Here is a 20,530-nt window from a genome sequence, read left to right on the forward strand (position 1 = left end):
TGTCAATAGCAAATACTTCCCATTATTATTCTCTATTAAAAGTCACATTGAATAAATATAAAGCTTAAATCAACTCAACAAAAATAGAAACATAACTATTAATTGTGACATGGTGTAATAGACACAATGGGTGGAGTTGGTGAAAAGAAATTGGAAGGCTTAAAAAAATACACGACCCGTGGTCTACGTCTTAGAAATAAATGTGTTTTTCTTTTACAGAGCCTTAATATTAAAAAGTAAGCATTATTATAAAATTAGATTAATACTTTCAGTAAGAGGCAAGAGAGATGCATGTATTTTTATTTATTTATTTTGGAATGCCTGCATCCCTATTATAAAAACATGTAATCTTATGCACTTTCCAACATATAACAGCCTCCATTTTACTTATGATATCATATAAAGAAAAATAGGTTGTAATAACATCTTTTAGAGCATTAGGGTCCTAAAAGAACATTCATTTTGTGTGTTTCTTGGTTAGTCCTTCCAAGGTATTTCTTGAACATTATCCATCCTTTTTTTTATAGAAGGTGATAGTAACCAAGAGTTTACTAATGGTTCCTTACCTGCATCAGTAATAGCTGATTCAGTTTGAATCATACACTATACCTATCAACACTCCTGAGGGCTGTAATATCTTAAAAGAAAATTGGATAGAAAGATATCACCTGCCCAAGGCCACTAGATGTAAAAATCACATATTTAAATTTAATTTTCCTGTGTTCCCCAGAAACCGTACAAGTAGGCCCTTCCAATTCTGCTGAACTGTTTGATCATGAAAGCCCAATAAACTACCTAACAGATTAAATCTAAGCAAATGTATTTCAGTCTTGATGAATTTCTCAAAAAAACTGGAAACACTTATTAGGTCTCCATTTGCAATTCAGTAACCTAATGCTTAGGTTTCTGCTTTTAAGATGAACAGTGAACATTTAAGTTACCATTAGAAACCAAGAAAAATGTCTCAAAAACGATTGTAACATCAAAGAATGTCTGCTAAAAAACAAATTAGGCAAAATAAATGTGTCAAGCAACAACACCCTCTCTCATTTTTCCCATACAAAGTTCAGTAATAGTAACGATAATTCTTAAATTAAAAATAGTCCACAACATAATTTAATGCTAAATTGTTGAATCTCCTGATTGAGCTACGGTTAGCTTTATTACTTTGGGGCTAAGTTCTGTTTTGCAACACATAAAATGTTATCAACCTACTTAAGTTATAAAATAAGGGTATTTCCCACCAGGCAGATTACCAAGCAGTGCTCTCATTAGGCAGCACGGCATTCTTCTCTAAGTCAGAAACCAAAGTATATGTTCCTACACCCACCAGCAAGCCCTAAGATGATCCTTCCATCTTGGTTTTAACTTTCCCTCTGCTACAGTCCTGTGGACTGCTCTGATATGGGTAGTGCACACACATTACGTATATCCTTTGTGCCAGCTCCTTGGAATGCAGTTGCCACTCCTGAATCTTCAAGGCTGGTCAATAATTAGCACTACATTCTTGGCAGGGGTCGGGGAGGGAGGGAGGCACCACTGCTGGGCTCCTCTTTTCTGATTTTTGTTTCTATCATCCTTCTAGTGGGCAGCAAGTTGTTGGCCTTAAGCCACAATTCAGAAAGCTTGACGTCTCTGACATTTCTTTGCTTCCATATTAGAAAAGCATATCTAGAAAACACAATCGAACTAGAAAGGTAATAGTTTTTGCAAAATTAGGATCTATCTGAAAGTGACATTCTCATTAATTTAAACTCAAATTTTATAGAAGGTGTCTAAGATTTAGAGTGTTTTCATTCATCAATTAAATCAGAAAAAAGGTAAGAGAGCACAAAAGGGCCTGAAAGTCAGATTCAGTTTGAGGACGAGGCGTGTTCTTTATTTGTGTTTTTTTCTACGCAGGGTGATAGGTATCTTGTAATGATGGTATAGCATCATTTCATCCTCAGTGGGAATTTTCCGAATTGGGTTGGATTGGACGAAAGACTTTAAGGCTATTCGTTATCAGATGTTTGCCTTAGAAGTAGTCAAGTCATAAATACAATTCGTGCAGATAGAAAAAAAAAGTTGGAGGAATGTGAGGAGGACAGAGAGGAAAAGAGAACCTGCAGTAGTTCCTTCATCTACGTCACTGGAACTCAGCTATCAGGGTTTTCTAGGGTTTTCTAGATCCATCCTTGTCCAAAATTAAAAAATAAAATCAGGCTTCTAATTAAAGTGTTTTTTCATTACTTTGCTTCCAAATAATATTTGAGAAAACTAAACTTACTATACTATATAAATCCACCAAAAGCAATCAAACTTTGCAGTTTGTTTTTAATTTCTCATAACAAGTAGTAAAATGGAAACATTAAGAATATGCGGAGTCCTTCCATGAATATGCTAATTTCTTCATGGACTTTTCAGAAGGTGTCACATTTTAAGACTGTTTGAAAAAATGAGAGTTTGGGTAGACAAAGCAGCTTGTAAACTTCACTGAAATTGGAATAGCTTGGTAGAAACATTAGTCTCCACATTTCTCGAGATGAAACCTAGAACTGTAGCTGTAAAGTACTAAAATTGATCTCACAAGCCACCTGTGAAAATCAGCCTCAACCCAGATGGGACCTGATACCTTCTACCCCACAGAGTGTGAAGATCAAGAGAGACTAAGCACTTAAAAGTGCTTAGCAACTGTAAAGCGCTGTTCAAACACATTCTACCGTTACTGTTAATCATTTGAATGCAGGTTTTTTTTAAACTTCTGATTGTTAAGCAAGTACAACAAATTTTCCTTCATTTATTACAGAACTTCTACTTAATTATAAACACAATATATGGTAGAAAATTGTGACCGCACTTCTTTGACCAAGACCCACTCATTTTGTGCACAAGAAAAAAGTTTTGACCCCAGTGGAGGATGGGCTCAAGGATTAGGATTTTTCACACTGAAAACCAAAGGTACATTGTAGTGCAGATGAAGGGAAACTACTGCACTTAATTTTGGCATTTTTTGGGTAATTTGCAGATCCTTGAGTTGGTCCTTCACAGTTCAGCTCGCCACCTGCACACTTTAAACTCTGTGTGTAAACACACTCTGGGCTTCCAGACTTGACCAGTATCACCACACTGTTACATGCCATTAGTTACCAACAGAAAGAACATTTATATGATTTTTGTTTTAGCCACAGTATCTCCCACGTATGAACACTTCACTGGAACCCCCAGATGGAGCAAGCCATTCTCTCCTCATTCCTTGACTGTAGAACATACCAGATTTTATTTAAAATACTTTCTTTGAACCTTGGTGTCTACCCCACTAGACTGTGAGCTTCTTGAGGCAGATTTTTGAATCTTGCAGCTCCATCATCAAACACAGTGGCTGGCACAGAGTGAATGCCAATAGTGGGCCTCTTCTCTCACCTAACAGAAGCTCTGCATACATATTTGATGTATCGTGACTGTCTTTTATAGCATAAGCATCACTTATGAGTTTCTTAAAGAAAACAAGATCAGACAGCCAAATTATCTAGGTCCACAGTCCAGAAGAAAATATTTACAGGTATTTCTATTTGTAGAGTATATTAAAGTCTAATTTATTCTGTGGAAATGTTATTTAATATTTTAAATAGTTATTATTGGACTCTTTTACTAATGAATAATAATAGATCAGTTATCATGGTGCTCTGATGTGAGAGGTCCATCTTGGATAATTCCCAATTCTGAGAATGGTAGCAGCTAGACGATTATACTGGTATTTGGAAAGAAGCTGGATGCCTTAACAAAGAAGTATATTTGCTAAAAATAACTAAAGAGAGATATTTTATTTCAAATCTCTTTTACCTAATAATGTGTAATATGGTAACAAAGTGTCACAAACCAAAATGCAAGCTGACATGGTCTATGAAAATATTTTTGAAAGAAATGCAACCTTCTATATCAGCTGCTTAGAGAATGCCAGCTCTGAAACATCTTATATACCATCAAAAATGTGTGTTTTTTTTTAAAAAAAGCATGTTATACTATTTTTCCTTATAATGAAAAAAATACAAGTAAAAATAGTTTGTAAGATTAAATATATACTTATATTCATGATAAGTAAGTACAAACTAACATTTCCAGTTCAAATTTTTTCCTGTTTCTTTCTGATACAATTATAGTACACAGATAAATCTTTCCTTCTAATTTCCAGATTTCTGAAACCTTTTCCCCAGAATGTTTCTCCACACCATAGTACTTGCCTTTAGAGCAGGAATGCAACATGAGTGGTATTCCTCCTGAGGGTCCCAATAGTAAATGTAGCTTAACCAACAGTGAAATCAGTTCTTACAAACCACCTATGAAAACCATGCACTTGACCTCCATAAAATGTAGGATTGCCAACACCTCATAATAGGAATTCCATGGTTGCTTATAAATATAGTTCTCGAAGAAGTATTTGGGCAATGCCTGTAATACCATAGGCTGGCAAACCAAATGTTTAATCCAATGATTTTATTACCTTCAATTTAAGTTCACTCTATTGAACACCTGATTAGTTACGACCGTAAGTCAAGAAATAAACAAGGATGTGGAATAACCCCAAAGCAATAAAAATGAAGAACACCCTCTGATAAACTAAGCAAAAATAACTTCAGTGATGTCATGCAGTTTCTGAGATATCATAGAAAAATTGTTTCTTAATATTGATAAGAAAATTATGCATCAGTGAAAATGTAGGCTTAGAAATATAGTACTGAGAGTTTCAATTTGTGATGTCTTCACTGATGAGGGAAAATGGAATTCTTATCACTAAAGAGAGCTGATCTCTTGGGTGTTTCTGATGGCTCCCTAACTGAGCTTAGTGTTTAATGATGCTGTACAAATAAAAAGCAGTGGGGGAAATACGAAATATATGTATTAAATGCCATCCTGAAAAGTATTTGATGGATGGAAGAGAGTCTAATGCATTTTAAATAAATGCATATCATACTATCACATAGAGTGAATCTTAAAAAATTATTACTTAGATGCACAGTCCTTGTAGTGGTAGACATGGCACTGTGAAGAAAGTTTGATTTAGAAGCTATTTTCTATTATACTTGTCAAGTGATGGAGTTGCTGTTAGTCATATTGTAATGTCCCTTCAACTTTGGTACATTCAGTGCAAAATATTTTGGGGAATTTTTTTGTACCTTTATAAATATAAAAGGCCCTTTTGTTCCCTTTGAGAGTGCTTAAAAGGATACATATTAGCATGATGCCCTAGTAAGCATGGAACACGAAAATGGAACAGATGATACGTACAGTATGATAGGTAGGTTCTTATATACATCTTAGAGAACATAAATATAATGAACTTATAAAAAATAAACAGAACTCACTGTGTACTTTTTCCTGATATGCTGTGATTAATTGCTAGTTATTTTAAAACTGTTTTCATGCATTATAAAGCATAAAATCTGTCATTAGTAATTCACTGAATAACAGTTTGTCTTCGGCCATAATTACACACATACCACTTTGCATATACATTGTCACAGACCACCTTATTGCAAATCTTTAAGGTTACCTCATATTGACTTGGTTTCATTTTCACTGTGTCCCATGAAAGCTGAAACCTATGGTGCACACCATGCAGGCACTCATAAGCAAGAAAATGAATATTCTGTTATAACTTAGGGCTTAAATGAATGTATTTTCAGGAGATATATTTGTTTTTATTATATTATTTAACTTGCACTAATTTGGAGATTGGGCCAAGTGCTGCCAGTTTGGCTTGAATCATGTTCAAAGGTAAGTTTCAAGATTCTCCTGAGTCTCTAAAAGTTATCATGGAGCTGATCGTGTACAGGTTCATCTTCGTCTTGGAACATAACAAATGGAAAAAAGCTTGGCAGTCAAGAACTGTTGATTGAAAGATTGTTGGGTGGTTCCCTGGGCATCAAGCTCACCCAAATCCTTCCAAGAGTACTCATCACCACTATCCAGTCCCCAAATGTGACAGAACACGTGTTCCTGGAAAATAACAGCACTCAGCTTTACTCTAATGGAAGTGTACTCTTGAAACTTCCAATGTTCAGCCATTCTTCTAGAGGGCAGCTTCTGGAATTGCCTGTCTACACGGAGCGGGGCATTGTGCCTCCAGGTCACTCAAGTCCAAAGGTACTGGTCTCTTCAACTGCTGTCAAGAGTTTTTCATAAAGCATGGAGAAGGATGGGTACGGAGGGAGATCCAGACGGTTAAAACAAGTGTGAGCTCTGCAAACAGAAGAAGCAGTACAGAGTTCAGAACGCTTTGAGTGAAACGATATTGTTTCTCTGTGTGTCTGCCTGTGCTTGTCTTTCATATTCAAATGGGTTTGTTGCCAATTTTCACATTCCTTTTGGAAACACTTTGAAAACGTTTCGACTTGAAAAATTCAGAATTGAATTTCTTTAAGGGAAATAGGATCTTTAAAAAATATTTTCCTTACATTTTCACAACCGTTTAAAATCCATATTACATATATATCACTAATTGTTTGGTTGTCTAAGAATTACAAACACAAGTTTGAATTTTTGTTTCTCTTTTGATGTTAGATTTTTTTTTTCCTAAAAGACATGACTATAAACTCTTGCAAAGTAATTCATTTTCAGAGTTGGCATTTGCCTGAAAGTCTCTCAAAAAATCTACGGTTTTCCATTTTTTCATTTTGTTGGTCAGGGAAGAGCACTGAGTGTCTCTGAAGACCTGCAGACACGCCTCATGGCTTAGAGTTTTGGGAAATTCCCTGGCTGGACTTTCCTGTCGAAGTCAGTAGACCATTGTTACTTCTTTGACTCCAGTGCTATAATCTGTTTTCTCCTAATTCACAATGCAAAATAATGGCCATTTAAATCATTACATTACATTCTTTTTAGAAATACCTCCCCTTTTGCCAAGATAGGAAAAAAATATGCTTTCCTGTTATTTGCACCTGAATCACAATAAAAAATAGACAGTCTCCAAATAGTACATCTTATCAGGAAGTAAATCTGCACTTTTGACATGAAATAGGAAGCATTTTATTTGGAATGTACAACAGTTTGTTTGGGGAGCTAAACAACTTTGACTTTAAAAAAATGCTCCTGAATTAATATGGAATTTTGGGAGCTGTGATTTTTAACAGGCTGTTTTTACAAAGTCATGTTTAAGTTTTTATTCTTATAAATTACTTTAATACTAATGAAATATAGTTATACTGCTAGATGCAGCATAGTGTCATGGGAAGATCAGAGATCTACAGTTGGATAGACTTGGGTTTGAATTTCAGCTCTGCCAACGAGTTGTGTAATTTGCAGTGAGTTATTAAAAATCTGCCACTCAGTTTTCTCACCTATAAAGTCAGAATCATATCATTTGTTTCAGAAGGATATGAGGATTAAATGAAATCACAGAAACATGCTTGATGCAATGCCTGGCTCACAGTGTTTGACCAATTAATAAGATATATTTTGTTAGCTACATTTCATTACCATCAAAAAGATTTACTCCAATTGCGTTCATTAAACTGCCAAAAGATAATCATGACTCGTGGAAACTATGGGATAACAAAGAGATGATAAAGCAGGTGTGTGGCCACATGGCTTATTAGAAACAGTAACTCAAAGGGGCTCTGTTATATTAGAAAAATAAAGATCTTCCTCAACTTACAATGGGGTTACATCTTGGTAAACCCCTCGTAAATTGAAAATATAAGTCAAAAATGCATTTAATACACCTACGATACCAAATATCATAGCTTAGCCTAGACTACCTCGCACATTCTCAGAACACTTACATTAGCCTACAGTTGGGCAACATCAGCTAACACAAAGTCTCTTTTATAATAAAGAGTTGAATATCTCATGTAATTTATTGACTATTGTACTGAAAGTGAAAAACAGAATGTTTGTATGGGTACAGAATGGTTGTATGTGTATAGTTTTTTTACCCTCGTGATCACGTGGCTGACTGGGAGCTGAGGCTCACTGACACTGCCCAGCATCATGAGAGAGTGTGGCACTGAATATTGCTACCCTGGGAAAAGATCAGGATTCAAAATTGGAAATATGATTTCTACTGAAAGTGTATCACTTTCACACCACTGTAAAGTCGAAAAATTGTAAGTCAAACCCTCGTAAGTCTGAGACTGTCTGTACCAGTTTTAGGACACAGAGATAGAACTGGCTCAGAGTTTACAACTCTTGTTATTACAAACTCTAGAATATATTGGGGGAAAATCACCTAATCAGTCTTTGCAAGCAAACACTTTCTTTGATATAATAAACCACTTCAGAATTGCATTTAACATAATCCATATTACACCTTCCTTACGCCAGAGCCTCAACTTGGGTCTCAAGAAAAATGTTTTACGTTTTAAAAAACTGAACTAGCATACTGAAAGTCTTAGGAATGGTTTAAATATCTATCTTGTATAAAACATTGGTGTAAAAATATTAACTGAAGACTTAAATCTGTCATAGGGAAAGGGGAGGAAGAAGAGAAGTATGTTTTGAATGTAATTATCATCCAGACTTTGTGTGTCAGATGACACGTAACATTCATTATCCCATTAGACTAAAGATGGTACTTCTTTTAGATGCAATTTAAACATTTTCATTTCTTTGGTTACCAACAAGGCTGAGAATCTCTCCCCAAGTCAGCTTGTTTGTAACATTTCCCATTTTGTGATCTACATGTTCATCTCCTTTGTGAACTACACGTTCATCCCCTTTGCCCATTTATCTTTTCTTTAAAAATTGTTTTTGTGATAAGATACCTACCACATAGAATGTATCACCTTCACCATCACCAAGTACACAGCTCTGTGGCATTAAGTACATTCACATTGTTCTGCAACCAACACCACCATCCATCTCTAGAACTTCTTCCTCTTTCCAAACTGAAACTTCGTACCCACTGAACACTAACTCCTATTCTCTCCCGCCCTTGCAACCACCATTCTTTTCCCCATCTCTATGAATTTGACTACTCTAAAAACCTCATGTGAGTGGCATCGTACAGTATGCGTCCTTTGTGACTGGCTTATTTCACTTAGCATTTTCCAGGCCCACTTTGTAGCATGGGTCAGAATTTCCCTTCTTTTTAAAGCTGAATAATATTCTATTGTTTGTATATACTACATTTTGTTAATCCATTCATCCATTGATGGACACTTGGGTTGTTTCCATCTTTTGACTATTGTAAAAAAGTGCTGTTATGAACATGGGTTCCAATTTTCCTACATCCTCACTGACACTTGTTATTTTGTGGGTTTTTTTTTTTTTTTGATAATAGCCATCCTAATGAGCGTGAAGTCAACTTATTTAAAACTTCAGGATTTCTTATTGATTTGTAAGAAATACTACAAAATAAAGAGATTAATTCTTGTTTATCTCTAGCTAATCTCTTCCAGCCTGTTCACCTTTTTATTTAGTTATGCATTTTATTTACAGAGCAATATTAATCTGGTTACTTGTTACCCATTTTTGATACATTGTCTTTCTTCAGCATGTTGCTGTGATAAGAAATGTTGAAAAGATGATCGCTAATGTTTACACCTAATAGAAGGTTTTCATTGCCTATTTTTTTTCTTTTGGTAGTGCTGGTATATGAAAGAGTGTGACAGATAAACTTTCGGGACAACTCTTAAAAGAGTAACTCATTTTATACAGTTGTAATCTTGAATAGATACGTGTGAATTCATTTTTGTGAACTGAATCATACTGGGTAAACTAGGAAGTAAAATAATTCAAGCAAACTCTTTATCTAGGTAAGCAATAATCCATAATTAATGTTTTATTTGCTTAGGACAGGACAGGACTGTAGGTGTAGTATATCTATCACATGGTAGTTAAGCCTGTTCCTTCCCTCTTGATAACCAAATACCTTCCCTTAACTGAAGGTTAATTTTACCTAGTCAAGAATTAACCAAATGGCCACATACATGAGAATGAGAATTCATAAATAGTAATGTTGGAATCCCCCAATTAACTTCTTATGCATACTTGAATTGAATGAACTTTAATTCACTGTGGTCTTACGGTAGGCAGAGTTCTAAGATGATCTGCCATGACCTATATACCTTTGTATAATCCCCATCATTTGAGTGTGACTGGGGACCTGTAATTTGTAACCAATGGAATATGGCAAAGGTGAAGGTATGCTGCAGATGTAATTAAAGTCTCTAATCAGTTGATTTTAAGTTAGTCAAAAGCCTGATGATCCTGAATGGACCTGACCTAATTAGGTGAGACTTTTAAAAGAGCATCTAGAGATCAGAGACTCTCACTGTTGCTAGATTTGAAGAAGTAGGCTGCCATGAATTCTACAGCTGCAGGCAATGAATTCTACGAACAACCAAAGGGAGTTTGGACGCAGGTCCTTCCCTAGTTGAGCCTCCAGATGAGAATGCAGTCCACCTGATATCTTGATTTCAGCCATATGAGATGCTGAGCAGAAGCCCTGGCTAAGTTGTGCCTGGACTCCTGATTCACAGAAACAGACATAGTAATTCTGTGTTGTTTTAAGCTGCTAGATTTGTGGTAATTTGTTATGCAGCACTGGAAAATCACTACAGGTCTCAATGTAGTACAACAATCTAAGGAAAGGTAGTAAGTCTGATATAGTAGCATCATCCCTATCAAGGGCAGGCAGTGGGGCCAAGTTGGGAGCCAACAGCAGTCCTTTCATTCTCCCAGGTTTCTGAGTAAAGAAAGAGGAACTCTGCATGTCTCTGCTGTTCAGTAACTCACCCATGAAATCCATAAGCCTGGGTACTCTTTCTTCGATAGTTTCAGTTCTCAACACAAAAAGAAGGACTGGACAACTTTTTTGTTTTTGTTTTTGTTTTGTGGTATGCAGGCCTCTCACTGTTGTGGCCTCTCCCGTTGTGGAGCACAGGCTCTGGACGTGCAGGCTCAGTGGCCATGGTGCACGGGCCCAGCCGCTCCGCGGCATGTGGGATCTTCCCGGACGGGGGCACGAACCCGTGTCCCCTGCATCGGCAGGTGGACTCTCAACCACTGCGCCACCAGGGAAGCCCTGGACAACTTTTTTGATCCTCATCAGTCATAAGACATAATCACCATCACTGACCCATAGCCTAAGGCTATCACTGCTTCCTAAATTACATCTGGTTGCATAATAGACAGTTACCATAACAGAACTTTCCTTCTGAATAAACTGAACAGCTCCCCTGGAAAATGTGTCATGAAGATGGAGAAAGTATGCATTGTTGAAGGGGAAACTATGCAGAAAGATTAAATGGTTCTCCCAAGGTCAAATCAGGAATAAGACTGCAACCTTGGGTTCCTAGGGGAAGTCGAACATTAAACAGAAAGCAGGGAGACTAATCCTCTTTCACTTTTGGAAGCCTGACTGTTAACTTCATCCCACCCCTGACTTTTAACTGCTAGTCCTCAGCATCCTACCAGATTACATACATTTTGACGATAGGAATTAGCAAAATAAAGCTTCAGATATTTTTTTTTTTTCTTCTTTTTTTTGCGGTACGCGGGCCTCTCACCGTCACGGAGCATGGGCTCGGGACACGCAGGCCCAGCGGCCATGACTCATGGGCCCAGCCGCTCCTCGGCACGTGGGATCCTCCCAGACCAGGGCACAAACCCGTGTCCCCTGCATTGGCAGGCGGACTCTCAACCACTGCACCACCAGGGAAGCCCCCAGATATTTTTTAACTGAATGACTCAATCAAAATATACGGGCACTCTAGGGAAAATGGTCCAGGTTGGGTCAGTCCAGAGAACTCTGAGAGATACCAGGGGATTTTTAGGTGCTCAAATCATCTAGTTCTATCTCATGCTCACCAGAAAGCAGAGATACTCAGAGAGGTAGGGTGAAATTCATCAGAATCACCCAAGAAGCTTGTTTACAATGGAGATTTTGGGGTGTACCCCGAGATTCTACTTTAGAAGGTTTGGGGTGGGCTCAGGGATCTGCATTTTAACTATCACCCCAAATGAGTCTGATGCAGGTAGGCTCCACTAGCAGAGAGACATCAATTGGATTAGAAATAAGATATCTACATTGGCTATTTGTTTCTCTTTTTTGAATTTTATTTATTTTTTTATACAGCAGGTTCTTATTAGTTATCCATTTTATACATATTAGTGTATATATGTCAATCCCAATCTCCCAATTCATCACACTACATTGGTTATTTGTACCAGTGTTTTGTGTGCTTGCAAAAATTTCAAAACTCCTTATAAACAAGACAGCATTGCTAATAAGGAAATTGAGGAATAGTGTGGTTAAATAAATTGCCCAATATTTACCATCAACTTGCTGTATGAGCCAAGAACAGGGAAAAAAAAAAAAAGCAAAACAAAAGACAATCCTCTGAGGCTTTTCACACCCCCTCTCCCGCCCCATTCCATGTCCTAAGAAAACTCTAGCAGAAAATAACAGAAGGGCCCTTGGACTATGTTGACATTGGCAGCAAAAGCACATCCAGTTATTCAGTCTCAATAAAAGAACATTTTTCAAATCTTTCAAAGCCAGCCACACTAAGGCTATAATGAGTTTACCTCATTTTCATCTATGCAGCCAGAAACACTCAAGGAGGGCAGGTCTGAACTGGTCTTTGGGAAATCATGCTGGCATCAATATAAAGAAGATTTAAAAGCCCTCCAGACATCTGGTGTGACTTAATAGATCTCTTGGTGCCTTCTGGATTCTTTAAATGTTAACCAGAAGGTCACATGCTCAACCCTCTTTTCTTTCCTATAGATAGACAAGTCAATTATCCAAATCCAATGAGCCCAAAGAATCACAATTACATCTAAAATTTCATCAATCAATTAACTGATAAATGTATTTCTGTGTGTGTGTATGTATTTATTAATTTATTCTCCATTTCCTCAGAGTGATTTTTCGTAGCTTATAAGGACTCAAAATATGAGGCGAAGAAGAAATTACAATCAGGATTTTAAAGAGAGAGAGAGAGAGTGAGAGGTGAAAAGCATGGGCCTCATTTTATCTGGTAGATATAGCCCGAGAAATAAAATGTATGTAAATTGAATAAATTTTTAAAATTTGCATTATCATTTATAATGTGTTTTATCAGTACTCTCTTTCTTTTTGATTGGCAGTGGTGCCTAATCCTAATTTGTTTCCTTACTCCTATTCCCACCTTTTCATTAAGTAATTAATCAATCAAAACCAAATACTTATATATGTACAGCTGATTCACTTTGTTATAAAGCAGAAGCTAACACACCATTGTAAAGCAATTATACTCCAATAAAGATGTTAAAAAAAATACTTAAAAGCATTCTGGAAAATTCCTAAGGGATACTAGAGCTTATCACTTTTTAATGTCATGATTTCTTTGGAAATGTGAGCATTCCTGACCAAGTTTACCTGTCAAGTCCAAATTTTCCTCATCTGAGACAGGGCCTATAGGCTTCCCCACAGGGGAATCAGGTGCTCCCGCAGTCCTGTCGGCAGGGAAGGCTGGAGGGAGGAGCACAGTTGGCCTGGAGCTGGGCTATGAGGTAGGCAAAGAGGGACTCTCTTTGGGCTCTCAGGGCCCCCTAACCAGGGCCCACTGAGTGTTCAGGTAGCACCCAAGCACTTTCACCTGCAGACCCTCTTTTATTATGTCCTCCATTGAAGACCCCATATTTTGAAAGCTTGTCATTCCTATACAAAGTGCCCTGATGCACAAAAATTAATTTTTCAACTTACATTTCATTTATTCCTTCATTCATTGAACAAATACGTACTGAGGTCATACTGCATGCCAGACATTGAGCTGTCCCCTGGTAGATGAGGATGAATAGTCTGCTCTCTGCCCACAAGAAGTTTGCACTCTGACAGCAAAATATGCAGGCAAATGGGACCCACTAAAGGTTATGCAGTCTGTGCTCTGTACTAGGGGAACTGGCTGGGGCCAGTAGGCACTGTAATCCAGCCTACCTTTGGCTCTGCTCACCAACCCATAATCCCTAGCTCAGGGCTGCATTTCTCCAGAAAACTGTAAGAAACCTTTGTCTAATCCAAAAAATTCATATGGGCTCTCAGTGGCCCTGCACACAATGAGTTACAAGTCTGCTCTGCAGAGTCAGGAAAGGCTTTACAGAGGACACTATCTGTGCCAAGCCTCGAAGGATTTATAGGTGTGTAGGGTTTGTCTGGATTGGCAACAAGAAGGACGTTCCCAGCAGACTGCCCGGAAGTGTGAGGAAGCATTGCATCACCAGGAAACCTGAGAACTACAAGTGCTTGAGTGATAGGAGCCAAGGCTGGACGTGAAGCCAGAGAGGGAGGTAGGGTCACATCAGGAAGCGAGGTGTGCTCATGCAGAGACCTTTCCCATTTATTCCATGCATTAAAGGGAGCTAGTGACCGGGCGTGGAGCTTGATATGGCACAGGTGCCATTAAACACACCAGGGAACAGAGGAAAGGGGCACGGTAGATGATGAATTCGGAGCTTGCATTCAACATGAGAAATACAAAGTTACCAATCGCACGGAGTGATAAATTCAATGGACGTAATTCAGTGATTGTTTTGTTAGCCTAGATCGATTTATTAACACAAATAAAGGTATAACTTTTGTTATGATTTTAAAAAAATATTCATAATTTCTTTATGATCCCAATTAATACTTTCTTAGACCATGAGATTTAGGGCAGGAATTCTCACTAAGACTAGTTCACAAATATCTGGGTAACCCGTGGTGGCGCAGCACAACCCCGACCCTCACCAGGTGTTCAGTAAATGTGAATCAATGGAAAGGAATTCTATGACACTTACTACGCCCACTACTCATGCGTCATATACCACTTGGTGGCGGTGATGTTGGTTATCTACTCATTTAAATATCTATTACTTCCTTCTCTGTGTTTTAAAGTCCACATGGACAGAGATCAATTTATGTCTCCCATAAAGTTTTGCATATAATAAATGCATAATGAGTATCTAAAGGCTTGTTGGAGGAATTAGATTTACTAACTAATTAATACCTTATTCTAAAGTCTCATTAGGTTGTCTTGGTTAAAATGCATCTGGATCTATAAATACAATGTGGAATGTTCCCACAGTGGGAATTCCTGCACGGGGGATAATTAACAGAAGAAAGTCTTCAAACTATGCCTGGTAATCAGGTCACTTCTCACCTGTGGATGCCCCCTGGGAATAGGTGAACAGTACATACTTTTCAAATGTAAGAATTTAAACCCAATAGAAGAAAACCCAGTAAGGAACTGTTCCAGAATGAGAACTCTTAGAAGCCCAAACAAAATATAAATACCCTGGGTGGATACAGCACATTTCTTGCACACCTAAGGACTGTAAAATGTCATGCCAGCTCTGAAGGCTAGGGATTAGGGCCAATAGTCAAAATAGCTGAACTTACTGAATAATGTGTCAGGCATCATTTTAAACACTTTGTATATGTTATCTCACTTAATCTTCAAAACAACTTCGTAATGTAATTATCAGTACCAATCCCTATTGTTCAGATGAGGGCATAAAGATACAGAAGCGATTTTGGCATATCTTGTCTGGAGTGGTCCAGAGTCAGACCTGAAGTTTAAGAAGTCACTAAAAATACTGAGTACCAATTACGCATTACGACTCAGCACGAGGGGCAAAACCACATTCAATTCAAACAAGGTCCTTGTTCTCACGGGGTTAGATCCTAGAGGGGGAGATAGACAGTCAACAAGTAAACCAATCACTAAACACAATGACTGAACCGAAATAAGTCCTATAAAGGAATTAAGGTATGACAGAGTGGCAGGTACACTGTGGGCAGAAGCCTGGAGGGCCTTTCCGAGCACTGAGCTGAGTCCTTAGGGATGAGAAAGCCAGCCACGTGCAGAACCAGCAGAAAAGAGTTTGGGCAGCAATTTCCAGAGTCTTGAGGCAGAGTTAAGTTTGGCACATTTCCTCAAGAAGGAGGCTGGTGGCTGTAGCTGGCGGGGGGAGAGTGTATGTGTTGAGGTTAGAAGAGTAGGCCAGAGCAGGCCACCCACCTGGCAGTCCTTGGCAAGGAGTACGGATTTTACTCTAAGGCACTGGAGGGGACGAGCAGGGGAGGGAGGTGATCTGGAGATTTCAGAAGCTCACTCTGGTTGCTGACCACAGAATGAACTACAGGATGTACGAAGAGAAGCAGGTGTGTAGCCAGCAGGCTGCGGCAGTAGCCCCAGGGGAGAGGGGCTGGTGTAGTGGACTAGGGTGGTGGAAGGAGATGAGCCCAAACTAGTTTTTGGTCTTGAAGCCAAAGAGAAGGGGATCACCATTCCTTAACAGCTGTAATGTCTGTCACTCACAAACACACACTTTATGATTTATAGTTGTTGTGACTTGGACGACTCTATTCTGTTGGCAGCAGCAATGCAAACTACTTTCATTCCATTCAGTAATTACAAATTATTTCAGCAGTATTTTACATTCATCACTGGAGTCCTTTTTCAGGCAAAGTATGTTTTACGATCATCTTACCCACTTCCCAAAGTAAAGACCAATCCAAAAGGTACAGCATATTTAAGGATTTTTAATAAGGTAATAATCCTAGTCATCACTGGTGTATTTTCATTAGCATGTGCTGAACCAATGGCAGAATACAGTAAAACCTTAAAATATTATTATAAGAGAGTATAAATTGAGTAAGTGGAAAGAAAGGGAAAGGGTGGAAGAGGGCCTTGTATCAGAGATTAAATGATGGAGCAGACTGCCGTGGGACCAGCAGGTGGTGGGGAACTGGGAGACCAAGGGGGGACGTCCCAAGGCAGGCACAATACGGAAAAGTGGTGGTGTCACCAAGCGATCCTCCCAGTGTCCATCGCTTGTTCTGGATTTTTTTTTAATTAAAGAAAGTGACACCAGCTCCTCAGTTACTTTCCAATTTCCAAGCTGATAGCTCCAGTAGACAATGCTCTCTGTACTAGAGGAGGAAAAGCTGAATTATTGATAACATTGTAAAGCAGTATTTAATGACATGGAAAGTTATTCATGATTAGTGATATGTGATAAACAAAAAGCAGGTCATAAACAGTATAGGCGCTATGATTGTATTTTGTTTTTAAATGTGTGTCTTGTGTGTGTTATGTTTGTAGAAATGAGTGGAGGCATGTTTAGAGATTATCTCAGTAGTGGACTTTATATATATATATATATATATGTATACACGTATATTTTTATTATATACACATATTATTGTATTATATGTATTATATACACAAATATTAAAAAATTTAAACTTCTTGGCATTTTTTGTGAAATATTTTCTTTACATAAGAATAAAAAGCAGAGTTTTAAAAATGAAAATAATGTCTAGCAATACAGGGGTAGGGGAGTGAGAGGTACAAACTATTATGTATAAGAGAAGCTACAAGGATGTATTGTACAACACTGGGAAATAGCCAATATTTTATAACTATAAATGGAGTGTAACTTTTAAAAATTGTGAATACTATACTGTACACCTGTAACATATACTATTGTATATCTACTGTACTTTAATTAAAACAATTTTTAATGAAAAACGTCTCATCTTTAAAAAATAGCTTTATCTTTTTAAATTCTATTCCACTGGAAAAGCTGTCTCCCTGAAACATTTCATAATTAACTCTTGCTTCTTATTTTTTAATTTGGGTCAGCATTTCATTTGTAATAATCTCCAGATGCAGCCATTGTCAAAAATGAATGTTTACTCCCTTTGGCAAAACCAACACTCCCCCATCATGACTGCGGCTCTCCAACTCCTCTGTCCCATCATCCTACTTGGCAAGAACCTCTGAGATGAACACATAAAGTCTATACCACCCTTGGAGAGAGGATTTGACCTGCATTTTCCTGCTGGCATGTTAGCAGCCTGTTTTTCGGAATGTTTAAGAGCAACTGCAGTAAAGTGAATTTACAGTCTCCTAAGTCCATCAGAGCACAAGGGACCGGAAATCTACAGAAATGCAAAATATAGAGCTAACTACCAACCATGAAGCAGAGGAAGTACAGTTATGTGTTCAGGCTAGAAGCCTCCACAGAGACACCCGTCTGCCTCCATCATTATTTATCATCTGGTCTCCAGTTACTTTATTACCACAAGATAGAAAAAAAAGAGCCATGGATTCAACTTGTACTGGCTTCAGAGACAACCCTATATACTTTAATACACTTCTTGGCCCACATTGTGAGTAGTGCTATTCACTGCTACCGCAGTGTGGGACTAGGAAATCTGAGAAAAGAATGAGACTCACATTTGCTTTCTTGAAAGGTTTAAAGGCCTTCAATCATCTGTTTCTAGAAAGACTAAGGTGCCCTCCCTTCTGCGGGTACTACCTGCCCTCATCCTTTATAGCCACTTCCAAGTCTCCAGGGCACAGCCTCCCATGCCTGACACGAGATGATGCCAGACCTCTTAGGGAATACACTTTTTAAGTAAGAATAACATTCAACCATTTTGTCTCCAGTGTGTACAAATGCCACATTTTAAATGTTAAACATCATCTTGCTAATAAGAAAAAAGAAATACATTGGGGATGACCAGCTTGAGACAGACCAGTCCTTTAGTTCTGCAACTCAAACCTAGCCGGAAAGATGGCTTCAGTGTATCTGTTCTGACGGTGGGAAAAAATGGAGTCAGTCATATAAAACCATCTTTTTAGACCACAGCCAATCTTACAGATCTTTTTCACACTTAAGTAACACCCCACATTTCATAAAGGGTGATGACAACGTAATCAGTAAAGAAATCACTTCTGGGCTTCCCTGGTGGTACAGTGGTTGAGAGTCTGTCTGCCGATGCAGGGGACGCGGGTTCGTGCCCCAGTCTGGGAGGATCCCACATGCCGCGGAGGGGCAGGGCCCGTCAGCCATGGCCGCTGAGCCTGCGCATCCGGAGCCTGTGTTCTGCAGCAGGAGAGGCCACAGCAGTGGGAGGCCCACGTACCGCAAAAAAAAAAAACCCAAACAACAACAAAAAAAACCCAAACAAACAAAAAGAAATCACTTCTGATAAAACTATATGGTCATGCATTGAAGTTCTCCTTTTGTGTTTTTCCTCCAAATGTACTTTTTTTGTGGAGCACATTTTAATAGTTTCAGCAGTATGGTGGCTCACAGAAGATTCACAATAAAAGGTTTAAAAGAACAAAGAGAACATACTGTCCCTAAGAACTTTCATACACATTATCTCACTCACTTGTCGCAAATACTCTTTGAGCATGGCATCGTTATTCCTACTCTTCAGAGGTGGATCAAGGCTCTTAGGATCACATTGCTAGTGTATCACAGGGCTTAGGTCTGCATTCATGCCTCCTAACAAGGCTCTATAAATTGATGAACTGTGAATTAGAATAGCCAAGTAGCTCTTTCTTCCTGCTGGACCTAAAAAGTCAGGGCTTGTTAGAGACAAGGTGTGAAAATGGTCTGCTTGCCTAATGTGCCTCATATCATCTTTATGTATGGCTATTTTATAATCTAGGTAGAGCTAGGAATCTAGAACCTAGAGCCTTAGGTCATAATGCAGAAAGGAAGAAACAACAACGCCTGTTGCTCAACTATATGTATGCAACAATGTGAAGAAACCCACCATTTATGATGACTCAGCACACGAACTTCCTGGAGCTCCAGGCGGAAGCAGACAAGTGAATAGGGCCCGACCCCCAAGATTCTTCAGCAACCTGTTGGTGCTACTTATTGCTCCACTAAACCTAATATACCACCCCTTCCCTGGCCATTTAAAGATGGAGAAATGGAGGCCCAGAGATCAAGTGATCTTCTAGGTCCCAGAGTTAGCAGGTGGCAGAGGTGGGCAAGAACCCAGGTGGTCTAACTCCCAACCCTGTGCTCTTTCCAATATGCTACAGTCTGACATATATTACAGACAATGGTGACAGAAATCATAATGGCAGCCACCATTGACTGGATGCTTACTCAGGGCAAGGGTCAGTAGTAAATGTTTTATATGAACGATTTCCCTTAATCTTCAGAATTACTAACCTACAAGGTAGATGAGGAAACAGAGGCTCAGAACAATTAGGCAACATCTCCAAGAGCCCACTGTGGGCAAGTAACAGAACTGGGATAGAGTCCAGTCTCTCTGAAGCTTAAGTTTGTTGTTTATACCAAATTGTCTTTCTCTGCTCATCAGGTTTGGTGAAAATTACAGTGATTAAATATGAACAGCTGATATATCTGCCTATGGTTACAGTTTATTCCGTCTACTTTACATAAGCAAGTCTTTACAAAAACAGATTTCAAGAGAAAGAACACAATTCATCTGTCCTTTCCTGCCTCTTTAATGCTAATCCTTGAGTTTCTCAGAAAAGTGAAAGGTCCTACTCAGATACTGTAAATCTGCTTTTGAGTTGCAAATTTGGTCTGAGGGGAAAAAAGCGTGATTCAGACATAAACAAAATAAAGTACTTCTTTAAATAATGAAATTAAAGTCTCTTACATTTGGAACACCAGGTAAGCCAGCTAATTACTTAGGTGTGTGGATGCAGTGCCTCTGTTCACAGACTGACATGCACCCAAAGCGACTGAAGAGGCTCAGGCAGCCCTGAGCTTGCTCTGTTCATTGCTCTCTGTATTT

The 20,530-nt window shown here is 38.5% G+C and overlaps 1 protein-coding gene across 11 annotated transcripts in view; it reads right to left on the reverse strand.

The window, feature by feature from the left end:
• HECW2 (HECT, C2 and WW domain containing E3 ubiquitin protein ligase 2) overlaps positions 1 to 20,530 on the reverse strand; it is a 433,118-nt gene that overhangs the window by 15,864 nt on the left and 396,724 nt on the right. For 7 of the 11 annotated variants that reach the window (XM_033400319.2, XM_049712121.1, XM_049712120.1 and 4 more), the window contains one exon: positions 16,470 to 16,879. The exons of 2 other annotated variants lie outside the window; for them this stretch is intronic. In XM_033400319.2, the coding sequence (XP_033256210.1) occupies positions 16,570 to 16,879 (310 nt within the window). In that variant the 3' untranslated portion in view covers positions 16,470 to 16,569. Of the gene's footprint in view, positions 1 to 2,053; positions 6,220 to 16,469; positions 16,880 to 20,530 lie in introns of those variants that run through there. 2 more of the 11 variants (XM_049712122.1, XM_049712123.1) reach the window with 2 other exon arrangements.

This window comes from Orcinus orca, chromosome 7 (assembly GCF_937001465.1).
Source record: "Orcinus orca chromosome 7, mOrcOrc1.1, whole genome shotgun sequence".
NCBI classification, from domain to species: Eukaryota; Metazoa; Chordata; class Mammalia; order Artiodactyla; family Delphinidae; genus Orcinus; species Orcinus orca.